Source organism: Neomonachus schauinslandi, chromosome 1 (assembly GCF_002201575.2).
Source record: "Neomonachus schauinslandi chromosome 1, ASM220157v2, whole genome shotgun sequence".
NCBI classification, from domain to species: Eukaryota; Metazoa; Chordata; class Mammalia; order Carnivora; family Phocidae; genus Neomonachus; species Neomonachus schauinslandi.
In genome coordinates, this window is record NC_058403.1 from 200,348,374 (window position 1) to 200,366,228 (window position 17,855).

The window sequence follows — 17,855 nt, forward strand, 5'->3', positions numbered from 1 at the left end:
GAAATGATTAAGCTTAGTGAGGAAGGCATGCCAAAGGCCGAGACAGGTTGAAAGCTAGGCCTCTTGCACCAAACAGCTAGCCAGGTTGTGAATGTGAAGGAAAAGTTCTTGAAGGAAATGAAAAGTGTTACTCCAATGAACACATGAATGATAAGAAAGCAAAAAAGCCTTATTGCTGATAGGGAGAAACTTTTAAGGGTCTGGATAGAAGATCAAACCAGCCACAACATTCCCTTAAGCCAAAGCCTAGTCCAGAACTTTAAAGCCCTGACTCTCTTCAATTCTGTGAAAGCTCAGAGAGGTGAGGAAGCTGCAGAAGGAAAGTCTGAAGCCAGCAGAGGTTGGTTCATGAGGTTTAAGGAAAGAAGCCATCTCCCTAACATCAAAGTACAAGGTGAAGCAGGAGGTGCTGATGGAGAAGCTACAGCAAGGGATCTAGAAAATAATTCACGAAGGTGGCTACACTTAACAACAGGTTTTCAATGTGGATGAAACCACCTTTTACCGGAGGAAGATGCCATCCAGGACTTTCATAGCTAGACAGAAGTAATGCCTGGCTTCAAAGCTTTAAAAGACAGGCTGACTCTCTTGTTGAGGGCTAAAGCAGCTGGTGACTACAAGTTGAAGCCAGTGTTCATTTACCACTCTGAAAATCCCAGGGCCCTTAAGAATTAGGCTAAATGAAAAAAAAAAAAAAAACAACTTTAATTCTACTGAATGAAAAAAAAAAAAAAGAATTATGCTAAATCGACTCTGCCTATGCCCTAGAAATGGAACAACAGAGCCTAGATGACAGCACACCTGTTGAACATGGCTTACTGAATATTTTAAGGCCACTGTTGAGATGTACTGCTCAGGAAAAAGATTCCTTTCAAAATATGACTGCTCATTGGCAATACAACTGGTCACCCAAGAGCTCTGATGGAAATGTAGGAGATACATGTTTTCATGCCTGCTAACACAACATCCATTCTGCAGCCCATGGATCAAGAAGTCATTTTGACTTTCAAGTCTTATTATTTAAGAAAAGCATTTCATAAGGCTATAGCTGCATAGATGGTGATTCCTCTGATGGATCTGGGCAAAGTCAACTGAAAATCTGGAAACGATTCACCATTCTAGATGCCATTAAGAATAATAGTGATTATGGGAAGAGGTTAAAATGTCAACATGAACTGGAGTTTGGATGGATTCCAGCCCTCATGGAGGACTTCGAGGGATTCAAGATTTCAGTGGAGGGAGTAACCGCAGATGTGGTGAAAACAGCACAAGAACTAAAATCAGAAGTGGAACCTGAGGTTGGGACTTAATTGCTCCAATCTCATGATAAAACTTAAACAGATGAGGAGTTGCTTCTAATGGATGAACAAAGAACATGGGTTTCTTGAGCTAGAATCTACTCCTGGTGAAGATGCTGTGAAGACTGTTGAAATGACCACAAAGAATTTAGTGTATCACATAAACTTAGTTGACAAAGCAGCAGCAGGGTTTGAGAGGACTGGCTCTAATTTTGAAAGAAGTTCTACTGTGGGTAAAGTGCTGTCAAACAGCATCTCATGCTACAGAGAAATCATTCAGGAAAGGAAGAGCCAATCAATGCAGCAAACTTCAGACTTCAAACTTCAGCCCTCAGCGGCCACAACCCTGGTCAGCCAGCAGCCATCAACATGGAAGCAAGACCCTCCACCAGCAAAAAGATTACAATTTGCTGAAAGCTCAGATGATGGTTACCATTTTTTAGCAATTAAGTATTTTTTAATTAAGAACGTACGTTGTGTTTTTAGACATAACACAGTATAGTGTAAACATAACTTTTATATGCTGGGAAACCACAAAATTTACCTGACTGGCTTTATTGCAATGGTCCGGAACCGAACCTACAGTATCTCTGAGATATGTCTGTACCATGTTCCCATGTAGGTAAAACAAATACACTTGTTCAAAAATGTGGGTAGCTTTACTGTATTGTGCCTGTCAGCAGAGGGTTCTCAAACTAATATCCGCATGTGGTCTTCCTCAGGATAAAGGACATTGTGTTCATCTTACCTTTGGTCAGAAAGCTTTCCGGTAGTAACTGCCCTGAAGTAAACTGGGCCAGCTGTTCTTTGAGCCTCTTCACTTCAGCTTGGAGCTGGCTTACATTTCCTTGGGTGTCTTCATTTACCACTGCCTGTTCAAAAATTTTTTAACAAGCGTTAAAAGAATATTCTTCAGTCATACAATCTTGTGTTTTATTTGTTTATAGGATCCGGAATGACAAACACCAAACAAAACTGCACTTCCATCCCACAAACAGTCACAAGGCCCCTAGAATCACAGTGTGCTGGGGTGGGGAGGAAGCCTCCCTTCCCTGTGTCTCATAGCTACAGCCAGGGACTCTCCCCCCTCACCACCCCTCCTATATGCTCCCACTTAGGGCCCCACCCTATTGGGCTGGATCACCCAGGGATCTGGATGTTCATCTAACATTGCCTTCTTCTTGGGACAGCCCCACCCCCATGGAGAAGAGCAAAAGCTCTTCCTCTCTGGAAGGAGTATCCCCTCCCCTCTGTCTTGGCCCACTTAGCTGCAGAGTTGGCCTGAGCTCCATCAGCTTAGCAGAAACCACCTTCTCCAAAGGAATCCAACCCTATATTTCCTAACAGCCCTCCTGGAGAGAGGAGTTGGTTGGATACCTCTATTTCTGTTTTATTAACCACACTCAAATGTTATTTTAAAGGAATGTCTCTTGAAGAAATTATCTTAAAGAAATGACTTCTTTAAGACAACTTTTTTTTAATTAAAGATTTTATTCATTTATTTGAGAGAGAGAGAGAGAGAGCACAAGTGAGTGTACAAGCAGGGGGAGCTGCAGGCAGAGGGAGAAGCAGGGAGCCTGAGAGACTCCACCCCAGGACCCTGGGATCGAGCCCCGCATCGGGCTCCCTGCTCGGCGGGAGGCCTGCTTCTCCCTCTCCCACTCCCTCCTGCTGTGTTCCCCCTCTCACTGTGTCTCTCGCTGTCAAACTAATTAATTAATTAATTAATTTAAAAAGCCCATAAAACCTACAGGGTGATAATAAGAGCCAACAGCTGACTACCAATCAGATCAAAGGGACCCAGTTGTGAAACACCCAATATCCTAAAGAGGGAGAAAAACTCTCTGACACAGTCCCCAGGTCCCCGTGTTCTTGTCTTAAGCTAGGTCTGCCCATTGGGAAAGATCTAAATAGCACATCCTTAAACGAGTCCCAGATATCCTAGTCACTTTCCACCGGTAGGCTGCAGTACTGGACTTACCATTGTTAATAACTAGTATTAAGGCTCCTCCTGGTTTTATCGTTTGATGTATTCAGAAGTCATTTCTAGTTGCTTCTGATGCTATGGCCAGTCTCATTTCAAGGCACTCCTGTACATTCTGACATCACTGCTACATCAGTGACATCATAATCCTAATTATCCCTGCAGTCCTCCACCATCCAAAAACTTCTAGTAAGTCCCAAGAGATAGGGTCAGGAAGCTCTAGTGATTTTCCCTCCATATATTACGAATACCCCACCACAGGGTCATAATCCAATAAAAGGAAGCAACAACTAGCCCTATACTCTTCTGACTTACCCACGAGAAGAGGCAACACGGACCTCTTTACTCTTACATGCTAAGATGATCAGGGAGTCTACCTGGGGGGAGAAATGACCAACTTCTCCTTTGAAAGAAAGAGGAAAGTAATCTGCCAATTCATGGCACTGTGATTCTTTTGTCTAGAACCAAAGTGGCCTCCAACCTTTCCAAAAGAAGTGGGGGACCCCTGCTCCAGGGGCTGGCAAACAGCTGCCGCTCATGGACCAAATACGGCCTGCCATCTGTTTTTGTAAGGAGAGCTGCACTGGAACACAGCCACGCCCTCATGTCTGCGTACTGCCGACGGCTACTTTCTCACCACCAAGGCAGAGCTCAGTATAGCTGGGACAGACACTACACAGTCCAAGAAGCCTCAAATATTTACCTTTACAGAAAAACTTTTCTGACCACTGGTGTACACCAATATCAAGGAAGCTTCTTATATATAAGAAAAATGGGGAATCCTTGGAGGTATAGACAACTTAAAAGACAAAGCTTGTCAATATCAAACTATCTTCATAGTGAAGCCCCACCACACATAGACACACACACACACACACAGCTCTGTTAGCAATGTAAAGGTAAATAAATTTAGTCTCCAACCCAGTTAGAAAGGAAAAACTCTGCCTTCCTTTAAGAAAAATCGAGCCAAACAATACCAACCATAAGACCTAATCTAGATCTCAAATTACTTGAGCAATACAGAAGGCTAGGAAAGATGAAACAGAAATCTTGCTTAGAATTAAGCTTTCACAGAGTGTTAATATTAGGGCAATCACAAGCTTAAGTATTTTTCTAATTTACTTAGTTGTACTCAGTATTTTACCTTTTTTTTTTTTTTTAAAGATTTTATTTATTTATTTGACAGAGACAGACACAGAGAGAGAGGGAACACAAGCAGGGGGAGTGGGAGAGGGAGAAGCAGGCTTCCACGGAGCAGGGAGCCCGATGCAGGGCTCGATCCCAGGACCCTGGAATCATGACCTGAGCCAAAGGCAGACGCATAATGACTGAGCCACCCAGGCGCCCTAGTATTTTACCTTATTTTTAATCAGCTTGGCTCTCTGAGCAAAATTAAGTGTTGATAGGGTTTCCCCAAAACACCTGGATCCAGGATGAACATTTGCGATTATGGCTGTTTTGGCATTGCCTCCAAGGGAATCCTGTTTAATGATACGAATGGTATGCATTTTCAGGGGAGAAACCACAAGATCTTTGTTAAGCCAAGAAAATGGATATTCTTACCACTAAAGCTGAGAGATTACATGACTGTCAACCATAGTGAGCATAACCCAAAAAAGGGCCCAGGAAGCCAATGGTCTACTTTACCCGAAGTAAGAAGGTAAGTTTGGAGTCTCTGTAGCAAACGTGCCTCTGTTTTCCATTACCCACGTCGACAAGCGCAGTAATCACTTGGCCCAGGCAGCTCAACGACCGGTTTATGTTACCTGCCTCCTAAGGGGAGAAAGAAAAAAAATTGAGATGTACTGGTTTCATTTTAGTATTCTGAATTAAAATATGCCTAGCAGTGAATTTTGAATGGAAAGTCGAGTCATGGACAATATTACTAAAGATAATTGACTTTTCAGATGTCCTCAACTGTCCCTAACCTTTTCCTATTTGACACACATTGCAATTTTAGTATTCAGAGACAAACACAGAAATTATGTGAAGAAAAAAAAAAAAAGCCACCTCATGATTCTAAGAGTTTTAAATTGACCTATAGGTAGGGATAAAAGCTAGAAAAGAACAGAGAAAAAAAGGTTGGAGTAGTGCATTAATAGGCTTATTTTTCAATCCTTTTATGTTAAAATGTTTGCTACATTAAAATAGTGTGATAACTAATAACCTACACCACGTTCTACAAAGTGATTAATGAACTTATTACAAGAGATTTTTCAGTCTAATTCTGTGAAGTATAATAAGACCCTTTTAAAAAGTGGTTTGGGGGCGCCTGGGTGGCTCAGTTGGTTGAGCGACTGCCTTCGGCTCAGGTCATGATCCTGGAGTCCCGGGATCGAGTGCCGCATCGGGCTCCCTGCTCGGCAGGGAGTCTGCTTCTCCCTCTGACCCTCCCCACTCTCATGTGCTCTCTCTCATTCTCTCTCTCTCAAATAAATAAATAAAAATCTTTAAAAAAAAAAATAAAAAAAAAAATAAAAATAAAAATAAAAATAAAAAGTGGTTTGGGGAGGGAAAAATGTTGGGGTTGAATATGTTACGCTGGATTTTTATTGTAGTTATCATACTTCAATAACTGGGTCTGCAGTGGTGGGAGTACAGAAGAAAGAGAGAGAGTGCATATTCTCAAGCAAGATGCGCTGAGTTCAAGTGCAGCTGTCTGTTTTAGCAGTCAGTAAATCAGAAAGGTGTCGACAGCACTGTCTGTGGAACTGGGCTACTTCTGCTTGAATTCCAGATCTACTCCTAGCTGTGTGCCCCTGGACAATTTCACTTCCGTTTCTCCAAAAAGGAAAGGATCACAGTACCTACTTCCTAGAGATGCTGGGAAGATTAAATGAGTTAATACACATGAAGCACTTGAAACAGGCCCAGCATATGTCCTAATATAAACCCTGGCTATTTCTCTTTGCTTCATGTCTCAATAGAACATAAGCCTAAGTTCACCTTAAACTGCCTGAGAGCTCAGGAGGCTCAAATCCTCACTTTCAATGCAAAAAGTAGACGGTCCTCCACCATTTCCGACTCTCTGCCCCTAGTCCTCATATACCCTCACCTAGAGCATCCACACGTTTTACTGACAACGCAGATCACAATACACATGTTCGTACTGGCAAAACATACTCAGAGAACCTCAGGTCCCAATGCTAATCCCTCAGCCTAGGACCAGGTCCTTGCCCTCCCCCTGAAATATTAACCAGCACAGCTGCCCTCCTTTCTCTCTAGACTCTCGCCTCGTAAATCTGGCAGTGGTGGGCCAAGATGGCTAAGCTTCTATAAAAGAGGCTTTTGCGTGAAATCACTCAAAACTTTTCAGTGTTTCCCAGCATGTGGAGAACTGAGTGCAAACCTGGCCTGGTAGTCCCGGTCCTCAGTGACCTGGGCACGCTTGCACCTCGAGTCCAACCCATTCATTGATCCACACTGAAATGCCAAATGCCATACTCCCTCTGCATCCATAACGACCCTTGAGATGTCCCCCCACCAAGCATGTATTCCTTGTTCCTCTCTCCCAATCCAAATCCTGCCCCCTTGGAGAACCCAACTCAAGAACTACTTCTTTTCCATGCTTCCCCCAAGCAGTCCAGTCCCTTCTTCCTCTGACTCTGGCAGGTATTTGTACTATCACCCTTCTGTCGTGAATTCAAATACTCTGGCTCCTGACAGACTTGTTCTAACCCACATATGTTTTAATGTCCCTACCCCACAACAAAAATTTCCGCATCTTTAGAATGGGAGCATGTTCTCATTCCTTTGTAACCTCCACACACTCACCTTGGTACTGACTTCTAGTAATTAATTCACACACAAGTTGAGTTGAAGATCATAATTCCATTCTTACCTTTAACCTCATCCCTTCTGCATGGGTGTCTTTTTGCCTTTCAGATCCTGCTAAGTCCACCAGATTGAGTAGGGAGGTCCGTATATTCACAGTCTCATTGCTTTTCTCCATTGACTCAATTGTAATTGTAAAAACTGCATGAGACCGAGAAGATTCTCTATTCATTGACGTCGATGCCACACGTCTGTTTCTCCATCCTCCAGACAGCACCTAAGCAAAGGGAAAATTGCCACAACTTTCAAGTGATACAACAGCCATTTTCATACTGACAGATTATACAGACAAAAAAATTAGTAAAAATGTAAAACCCTGTATCCAAGGATATACATTCTTCTCATGCACAAGTTTACAAAACTGGCCCACTGTTGATTCATAAATCATTTCTCAATAAATTTCAAAGCATTGCACAAGACCATATTCTCTGATACCATGGCAATTAAGAATCAACATGATAAATAAATTTTAAATTACCATAAATCTGGAATTTCAAATCACATTTCTAAGTGATTCATGGGTCAAAAAATAAAATTATAATGGAAAAATACTGTGCTCGCTTTAGCAGCACATATATAATGGAAAAATACTTAGATCCATAGGACAATTAAGATATTAAAACTTCTGTGAAGTTTAAGCAATAGTAAGTAGTAACTTTAGCATTAAACACTTAGGTCACAAAAGAAAGGGAATAATAAGCTAAGCATCCAGCTTAAGAAGTTGGAACAAGGATAGCAGGATGAACCCAAAGAAAAACAAAGAAAACATTAAAAGAGCAAAGCCATGTAAAAAATATCAACTATGCAAAAAAAGAAAACAAAATTATAGTTACAGCAAAGTACTTTAAAAATGAGAATACTGGGAACAGCTTTATGCCAATATACTTGAAAACTGAGAGAAAACTGAAATTTTCTAGAAATAGAAAACTTCCCGAAACTTCTGACCCAAGAAGAGGTAAAATGCCTGCATGGCTCTAATACAGAATTTTCACACTTGATCTAAACCAAAACTGCAGTGCAATTCCAACCAAAATCTCAACATAATTTTTTTTTAGTATGTATATGTACACACGAAGACACACACACACACACACACACACACACACACACACACACTGGATCACATGTAAAACCTATTACTTACTATGAGAATCACAGTTTAAAAAGTTTGAATCAGGAGACTTGCTTGAAGATAGAAGAATAACGAACTGTGACATATATACGTATATATATACGCACATAATACATGCACACACTAATATTCATACAATGACTTATATAGCAGTGAAGATAAGTGAAATGCAACATGCATAAATATCATAAACATTGTTGAGTTTAAAAAAGTTATAGACGGCTAAATACACACAATGTATTAAAACTCACCAACAGGCAAAACCAACATTTTCAGAAATACCTATGTATGTGATTTAAAAGCGGAAGGAAATGATCATGAGCATTCAGCATATGAGGAGCCAGGGACATGAGATAGGGAGAGACACACAGGTAGACAGGATAGTACTGGTGACATCTGGGTCTTGAATTCTTAAGGTCCTCCAAGTTCATTTTAACATTAAGCTCAGCAACGTCTCTGCACGTGGCAGTATTTTGTATGTATCAAATACTACACGGTAAAAAACTGTTTAAAATCAACTGGCCAGATCAGATCCCATAAAAATGGGCTATTTTGTAAATACCTGACAAGAGGTTTATTTGCCCTGAGCAGAGTCCTCAAAAGAGGTTGGCTTTTGACACCTAACAAGTAAACATGGGTAGAAAATAAAGGGAAGGGCGCCTGGGTGGCTCAGTTGGTTAAGCGACTGCCTTCGGCTCAGGTCATGATCCTGGAGTCCCGGGATCGAGTCCCGCATCTGGCTCCCTGCTCGGTAGGGGGTCTGCTTCTCCCTCTGACCCTCCCCTCTCTCATGCTCTCTGTCTCTCACTCTCTCTCTCTCAAATAAATAAATAAAATCTTTAAAAAAAAGAAAATAAAGGGAAGAGAACAGCCAGCTGGTTTAAAAAGCAGCAATCCCAGAAGCTACTCAAAGGGGCAGCTCCCAGGAAGAATTACTGAAGAAATACGACACTAATGAACTGTCCCCGTGACCTGCAGGGTGCCTGACTGGAATGAACAGCACCAAAGTCATGCAAAATCAAGAGGCTCAAAGTTCTATTTTAACTAAGGGGAGATCTATAAAACAGTCATGTTCTTTTTTGCTTCTCATGAACATTCTGCGTCACGCCTTTACAGAATTATTTTTAGTAGCTCAATTCTTGCTTTTTTTGAGATCAAGGTGCTTTTCACAGCATGCAACGTCGCCTAAGGATCAAAGTGCTCAAGGTAGGATACCTGATAGGCTTCAGCAGCTGAGGTCACCACCTGTTCCACTGCACCAACAACAAAGACTCCCTTCTTGATGTGCTCCCTTAAGTACAGTCCGGCTGATGCAGAGTCCAGTAGGTCATAGATCTGTTCGTTGTAGATTTCAATAAAGGAGCACTTACAAAGGAAACTCTTTCCAGCTCCAGCCTGGAAAGAGAAGCCTCGTTTAGACATATTCTTTTCATGAGTTCATCCGTATCTTTCATGAGCATCACCCTCTCACATGCTTCACAAGGGGTACATTTCCTACCATGTTCTCCTTTACACAATACAAGGTACCTAAAAGCCAATTACAAATCCAGGTAACTAGTTTTAACATATTGTTACATCTTAAGGCAGCATCAAACTGTGATCCCAGGAGGCCGAGGTCTCCAGAGGTGACTCAGAAGCAAGACAGGGAGGTGGGACTGGAGCAGTCCAGATGGGCAATTCTACCTTCTTAAACTGAGGGATCACTGACATACAACATCGTATTAGTTTCAGGTGTACAACATACTAATTCAATATTTATAAATGTGGAGAAATAATCACCACAGTGAGTCTAGTTAACATCCATCACCATACACAGTTACAATTTTTTTTCCTTGTGATGAGAAGAGCAATTTCATTTTTATCTATTATATACTGGACTTCCTCAGAAAGTTTTACTTGCAACAAGGGTTATATTCTTGAAAAGACTGAAAATAATTTATCTCAAAAGTCTCTCTCTAGGATTTTTAACCACAGGAATACGGGGCACTAAACTTTCACTGGCACCCAAGGTGCATGTCTAACTGTAAAGGTTAGGGGTTGTTTCTGCAAAAGAGCAAATGGTAAGCCAATGTTATGTATCCGTTTCCTTGGTACGCATGGAATGGAACAGTAACACTAACGGCTCCTAAACATGGAATTCACCAAGCTAAAAAAGCACAACCATGAGAAAGGCCCAACCTAAGAGCCAAAGGAAGAGGGAAGCCCACATCTCCAGGATGATGGAGTCACACCACGTATGAAAAAGCAAATTATGGTCAGGTGGTAGAAGGTGCTGCAAAGGAGGCAAGGATGGGCCCATCACTCCAGGGCACCCTGAGGATCTAGAGACAGCTGTCGTCAACTGTGCCTATGTGCAGGTAGGTGATGGGACTTAATGAATCTGTTTTCCTCAGTTAAGATTTTCTTTACACTTTCTTGCAAAATCTGAGCACTAAGAAGCACTACATTCTTCTTTCTTTTTTCTGAGTTCACAGAGGATACATGGTTTAGAAACTAAAAATTTTTAGAAAATTAAATTTTAAAATGAATCTTTCATTTTTTTCTTAAGAACTGAGAGGTTTTTCTATGCCACACAAGCCTATACACATTGTAGAGTACCACCCATGACCCTCTATGTGTTATGAGCTAATTATTAGTAGCTAACTACTCGAAATTAGAATTTCATACAATGACTTTATTTTTACAAGTTTTACCTTCTCTTTTTCACGATCAATTAAGGAAAACAAATATTCAAAACTTCGTGGGATTACTCCTCTCAGGTTATGAGAAAAATGATCTGATTCAGATGGTCCTAAAGAAATGTAAAAAACATACATATGTAGCTATTCATCTTTATTCTAGAACAGTCCTTCAAAATGGTAATTCTGGAAATTTATACAGAAATAAGATGACACATTGTATAATCAGTTCCTTCTTTGTGCCCCAAATAAGTTAAATTTTAGTCTGAAAGATCGAAGAGAACTTGCCTATCAGGAGGACTGAAGGAAGGGCCCATAATAGCCACTAATGCTGTCTTGGTGTGCTATACCCTGGAATATTTTAAATGGCCCTTGTAGGGGCGCCTGGATGGCGCATTCGGGTGAGCATCCAACTCTTGGTTTCAGCTCAGGTCATGATCTCAGGGTCTTGAGATGGAGCCCCGCCACTCAGTGGGGAGGCTGTTCGAGATGCTCTCCCTCTGCCCCTCCCCTCAAGCATGCTCTAAAATAAATAAATATTAAAAACAAATAAATGGCCCTTGTAAACTGTACCTAAAAATATATATATAATGGATGTAGAAAAATACAAGTAAATAAAGAGGAAATAAGTATGCAGTATACAAGTATACAAATAAGTATGCAGATAATTTTATAACATTTTCCTGTTAAATAATATATATATAGAGAGAGATTAAACATATTCTTTAGTTACCTTCATCATCTCCTGCCTCCTCTATGCCTTAGCTCCTCATCCTGCTTCCACTCTAGCCCCTCCCAGTCTAGTCCATTCATCTGCCTGAGTAATCCTTTTAATTATACATCAGATCATGTAGTTCTTCTTTTTAAAAAAACCTTCCAATGACTTCACATCCCACGCACAAAATCCCAAATCCTTGCCATGTCCTACATGACCTGGCCTCAGGATACATCTCTAATTTCCCTCACTACTAGCCCCTTATTCTGGGGAACTGCCCGCTAGCCCCATGGGTCTTCTTGCTATTCTTTGAACACTCCCAACTCAGAACCTACTGCCTGGAAGATGCTTCTCCCAGAGAGTCTCATGGTTCCTTCTCATTTCACTCAGTAACGCTCTTTCTGACTGCAACTAACGATTCAGACACCATTAAAAAAAACAAAAAACAAAACCCCACAACTGAAATTCAACCACAAGAAAATAAAAAACTTGAGTAAAGGGAAAAACCGTAACTGAAAAGAGAAATGAAAAACCTAGAAAAAAATCTGTTATATATATCGTAGACAAAGGGCTAACCTCCCTATTTTACAAAAACCCCCAAAAATGAGTAGGAAAAAGACAAGCTAATCTTTTAAATGGGAAAAAAGCTTGAATGGGCATTTTACAGAGAGGCTGTTCAAATGTCCAAAAAACATATGAAAGGTGCTCAGTTGTCAACAGACATCAGGGAACTGCAAACAAAAACACAAGGAGATAATACTACACATACTCCAGAATGGCTAAAATTTTAAAAACCGACAATACCACATATAGACAAGGATTCCTAGAACTTCCATATCTATCATGACCATATCTACTAAAGCTGATACACATGTAACTATGATCCAGCAGTTCCACTCCTAGAAATGAACTTTAAAAAAACAAGGTGGTGGGCGCCTGGGTGGCTCAGTTGGTTAAGCGACTGCCTTCGGCTCAGGTCATGATCCTGGAGTCCCGGGATCGAGTCCCGCATCGGGCTCCCTGCTCAGCGGGGAGTCTGCTTCTCCCTCTGACCCTCCCCCCTCTCATGCTCTCTCTATCTCATTCTCTCTCTCAGATAAATAAAATCTTTAAAAAAAAAAAAACAAAACAAAACAAAAAAACAAGGTGGTCATGGTTGCATTATTCATATGGTCTAAAACTGGGGACAACCAAATGTCTATCAGCACTAGAATGGAAAACGTGGCATATCTGTACAATAATACATTATACAGCAATGGAATAAACTACTACGACATGCAACAATACGGATGAATCTTAGAAACCTAATGCTGAGAGCAAGAAGCTAGACATAAAAGAGTACATAAAGTAAAATTTCATTTGTAGAAGCTTAAAAACAAAACCAATGATGACAGAGAAGTCAGAGTAATACATACTTCAGGAGAAGAGGGTGAGGTAGTTACTAACTGGGAATCCTGATCTGGATGGTGATTGTACAGATTTCTAAATATATAAAAAGTCATTAAACCCAATTCAGGACACCTGGGTGGCTCAGTTGGTTAAAGGACTGCCTTTGGCTCAGGTCATGATCCTGGAGTCCCAGGATGGAGTCCGAATCGGGCTCCCTGCTCAGCGGGAAGTCTGCTTCTCCCTCTGCCCCTCTCCCCTCTCATGCCCTCTCTCATTCTCTCTCTCAAATAATAAATAAAATCTTAAAAAAAAATAAAAAATAAACCCAATTGAAAAACTGTCTATGGGGCGCCTGGGTGGCTCAGTTGGTTGTCCGACTGCCTTCGGTTCAGGTCATGATCCTGGAGTCCCGGGATCGAGCCCCGCATCGGGCTCCCTGCTCAGCGGGGAGTCTGCTTTTCCCTCTGACCCTCCTCCCTCTCATGCTCTCTGTCTCTCATTGTCTCTCTCGCAAATAAATAAAATCTTAAAAAAAAAAAAAAAACTGTCTATGGAGCACCTACTCTGTGCTGAGCGTTGACTGGGAACATAGCTGCAAACACGGACTTTGCTATCATGGAACTCATAATCTGACAGAAGCCTGGGAAAAGCCCTACTTTTATGAGGTCAACATCATATATAGAAAGTATGCCTTCCCCCAAAATGTACTAGGTGCCTAGGTGCTGTCATTGCAGAAAGAGTAGATTAAGCCAGGATATTAAGCCAGGATGATCATCTTTAATTCACTTACCCATCATCGTAAATGTTTTCCCTGAGCCCGTCTGTCCACTGTAAAAATAAATGTTTTATACATTATTTTGACATATGAAACTTAAAACACTACCCTCTTACTTTAATATGGCCTACTAGTGTATAAATTTTTCCCACAAAGATCTATTTTCTTTCTTTTTTAAAATTATATTAGGTAGGGATGCCTGCCTGCCTGTCGGTAGAGCGTGCAACTCTTGATCTCAGGGTCATGAGTTCAAGGCCCACATTGGGCATAGAGCTTACTTTAAAAAATAAATAAATAAATGGGGCCACCTGGGTGGCTCAGTCGGTTAAGCATCAGACCTTGGCTCAGGTCATGGTCTTAGGGTTCTGGGATTGAGCCCCCACCCAGGTTTTGGGCTCAGTGAGGAGTCTGCCTCTCCCTCTCCCTTCTGTCCCCAACCCCCACCTCGTGCTTTCTGTCTCTCCCAAATAAATAAATAAAATCTTTAATTAAAAAAAAAATTATATTAGGTGAGAAGTGAATGATTCATTATCTCTCTCTCTCTCTTATTCTACCACCAATAATTACACTGTCAATTGTCTGGTAATGCTTCAGGATTATACAAACACAGCCATCAGAATTTTCATTTAATTTTTATTTACAAAACTGAAATGATGCTCTTCATACTGCTCTGCAATCTGTTTTGTCCTTTAATTTTATCTCAGATATTTTTCTAAGTTAGTAAATAGAGATCTACCTCATTATTTTTAATAGCTACATTGTATATTCCACGCATGTATAATTGATTTAACCAGAAACAACTGGACTTTTGTTTCCAACTTTTTCTATTCTAAATAAGTTAGCAATTCCTTTCCTAAATTCTGCCTTTAAAGATACTAAAATGTCTTCATTTAAAAATAAAGCAATTTTAGGGCGCCTGGGTGGCTCAGTCGTTAAGCGTCTGCCTTCAGCTCAGGTCATGATCCCAGGGTCCTGGGATCGAGCCCCGCATCGGGCTCCCTGCTCGGCGGGAAGCCTGCTTCTCCCTCTCCCGCTCCCCCTGCTTGTGTTCCTGCTCTCGCTATCTCTCTCTCTGTCAAATAAATAAATAAAATCTTAAAAAAAATAAAATAAAAATAAAAATAAAGCAATTTTAAAATTCCTTATGCTATAGGCCTGATTCTGTATGTAGTGTCATATCTTCTCCATTACCCCAAGAAACAAGAGTAACAAAAAATAAAAATAAAAATGCTTATGTTAAAGATAGATGTCAATCAGGGTGTCAAATGTCTTTAGCTTGGATTCACAGCACAAATATAAAAAAATTTTGAGGTGCACCTGGGTGGCTCAGTCGGCTAAGGTCTGCCTTCAGCTCAGGTCATGATCCCAGGGTCCTGGAATTGAGCCCCGCATCAGGCTCCCTGTTCAGCGGGGAGTCTGCTTCTCCCTCTCTCCCTCTACCCCTCCCCCTGCTTGTACACACACATTTTCTCTGTCAAATGAATAAATAAAAATCTTTAAAAAAAGTTTTTGAATTCATTTTTTGTTTAAATGCCCCAAAAGATAAAATAAAACAAACAAAAAAACCCCCAGTATTATCTAGTTGTTTACCTCTTCCTTTTAGAAGTAGGAAAAAAAATTCTTTAGTAACTCAGAAAGAAAAATGGTTATTATTGAGTCCCCTACTTGAGAGTGATGGGGACACTATTAATAATTACCCTAGAATTGGGGCTGTTTTAGGTAAACTAGAAAGTATGTTCCCCAGCCAATAAATCAAACACTCATTTCTCTCCAAGTGTTTCTCATTTCTACCTTCTTCTAGCAAAAGCAATTTTCATTAAGTTATTAATGAATATGCCACAAATTAAACATAATTAGTATGTTTACAAGGTCTTCAAAGATAACAGTTCTAAAGATAATATAATCTCTGCCAACTGTGGCTCTTATTTCAAATTCATTTTTGAACTTTACCATTCAAAATATTCTGTGAAAAAAAATATCTTTTTTCTCTTGAGAGGACAGATGAGAAAAGAGGTACCTGTCTCACTGCTAAAGAGAGAACATTTAGTTTTCCTGAACACAACTGAAAAGTAAGCATGAAAAGCAAAGGCAAACTTTCAAGGATGTGTATATGAGCCTAAAGTTTACACTTTTTAATGTGTTTTCTATTTTCTTGTGCCTTGAACCAATTATAGATGAACCAAGGGCACACACACACAAAGCATCAGCTGCTCAAATGTCTTATATAATTCACTACATTGTTAAAAAGCTCTAGTTCTAAATAAAATTTAAAAGTCTACTGCGAAGAAAAAAAAATTACACTACAAATTATACTATTTATGAAATAAATCTGAAATGATACCAAAATTCACCTTGTATAATTGCCAAGGTCACAATGTTTTCTGGACCTCCATCTTACATTCCAACATTAAATCTATAGCAATATTTTAAGGCTGCCAACATTTAGAAATTCAGGAACATGACTCACTTTAAACATACATCTGGAAAATAATTTCGCAGTTTATCACAAGGTTAATCATAGACTTACCATATGGTCCGGCAATTGCATTCTTAGGGATTTACTCAAATGGTTTGAAAACTTATGTTCATACAAAAACCAATATTCAAACATTTGTAGCAATTTATTCATAATCATTAAAAACTGGAAGCAACTAAGATATCCTTTTACAAGGAAATGGATAAACAAATCATGATACATCCATATAATAAAATACTATGGAGGGAAAAAAAAAAAGTTATTGATGCCTGCAACAACACAGGCTAATCCTAAATGTATTTTTTACTAAGAAAAAGAAGGCAGATCCAAAAGGCTACATATTGTATGATTTCTTTTATATGGCACTCTGGAAAAGGTAGAACTATAGAAATGGAAAATATATTAGGGTACCCTGGATGTCAGGGGTTGGGGGAAGGGGGAGTAGCTGACTACAAGGGGGACAAACAGGGGAAACTTTTAAGGTGAAGGAACTGTCCTCTTCCTGGGGTGGTAAGTACATGACCCTCTGCATCTGTCAAAACACTATATAACCGTACATCACAAAGGGTGAACTTTAAGGTATGCAAACTAAAAAAAACAAGCAAAACACATCAACCAGGATGTCAGCGGTCCCAGGATGGAATGCAGGTAACTACATTACAAGCGTGTGACGTAAGTGCACAAAGTGGGTGGGTAGCAAAGCGCTGACCTAAGTAACTTTAGAAAAGGAGGTTCTGACTGGAAATTGTAAGGATAAAAAATAAAAAGAACTGTACATCAATACTGTCCTCAGTAAATGTATTTCTCACAGGGATACAGGATAACAATTCTGAAAGTTGTACATGGGGGTTGAACAAATTCAGAATTTGACAAAAAGTGAAGGGATGATAGAAGGTGGGAGCCAGGGTTCTCACTGCCAGCAAGGGAAGTTACAGATAAACAAGAAAGAAAGGTTAGAATGAACCCATGTGGATTCTAAACCCTTGGATTAGAGTCAGATACATACACATGAACTCGTGTTTAGCTTAACGCATGTACAAATGGATATATACAGAAACAATTACAGATACGCCTATAGACATGACTTAGTATATATACATTTATTACCTAGCTGTCTGCTGAGAAGACCTAGAATCAAGGACACTGCAGTAGCAAGAAACACACCTAGTGCCCACATCTTGGTTTCTAAAAACCATTCTCCAATAAAAGGAACCAGGGCTCCTTGGCGAAATGGCTGAGTCTAGGTCTAGGACAGGGAAAATACAGATGAACCAGGAGCAGCCTGGAGCATCATAAAATAAGGACATGCTCAAGCAAAAGGATGTGACATGTCAAGGGGACACAGAAACCAACCTCAAATAGTTCCCAATGGCCAGGCTAGGACAATATGAGCAATAAGATAAAAATAATATATTGGATTATAACTCCAAGTAGAATAAATGGGGGAGAAGAGACAAATCTTCCTCACAGAAGAATTCCAAATAATATAAGTAAATGTTCTCCTCTCCAAGAGGTGGGAGTTTAATCCCCTCCACCTTGACTATCCCAGTGGGGCCAATCCAATCACATGAATC

At 40.2% G+C, this 17,855-nt stretch overlaps 1 protein-coding gene across 1 annotated transcript in view; it reads right to left on the reverse strand.

The window, feature by feature from the left end:
- KIF15 (kinesin family member 15) overlaps positions 1-17,855 on the reverse strand; it is a 68,565-nt gene that overhangs the window by 36,801 nt on the left and 13,909 nt on the right. The window contains exons 5-11 of the mRNA XM_021683069.2: positions 13,821-13,858; positions 10,942-11,039; positions 9,464-9,643; positions 7,124-7,333; positions 4,930-5,055; positions 4,641-4,763; positions 2,047-2,170 (exon numbers count right to left, since the gene is read on the reverse strand). Coding sequence (XP_021538744.1) covers positions 2,047-2,170; positions 4,641-4,763; positions 4,930-5,055; positions 7,124-7,333; positions 9,464-9,643; positions 10,942-11,039; positions 13,821-13,858 — 899 coding nt within the window. The remainder of the gene's footprint in view (positions 1-2,046; positions 2,171-4,640; positions 4,764-4,929; positions 5,056-7,123; positions 7,334-9,463; positions 9,644-10,941; positions 11,040-13,820; positions 13,859-17,855) is intronic.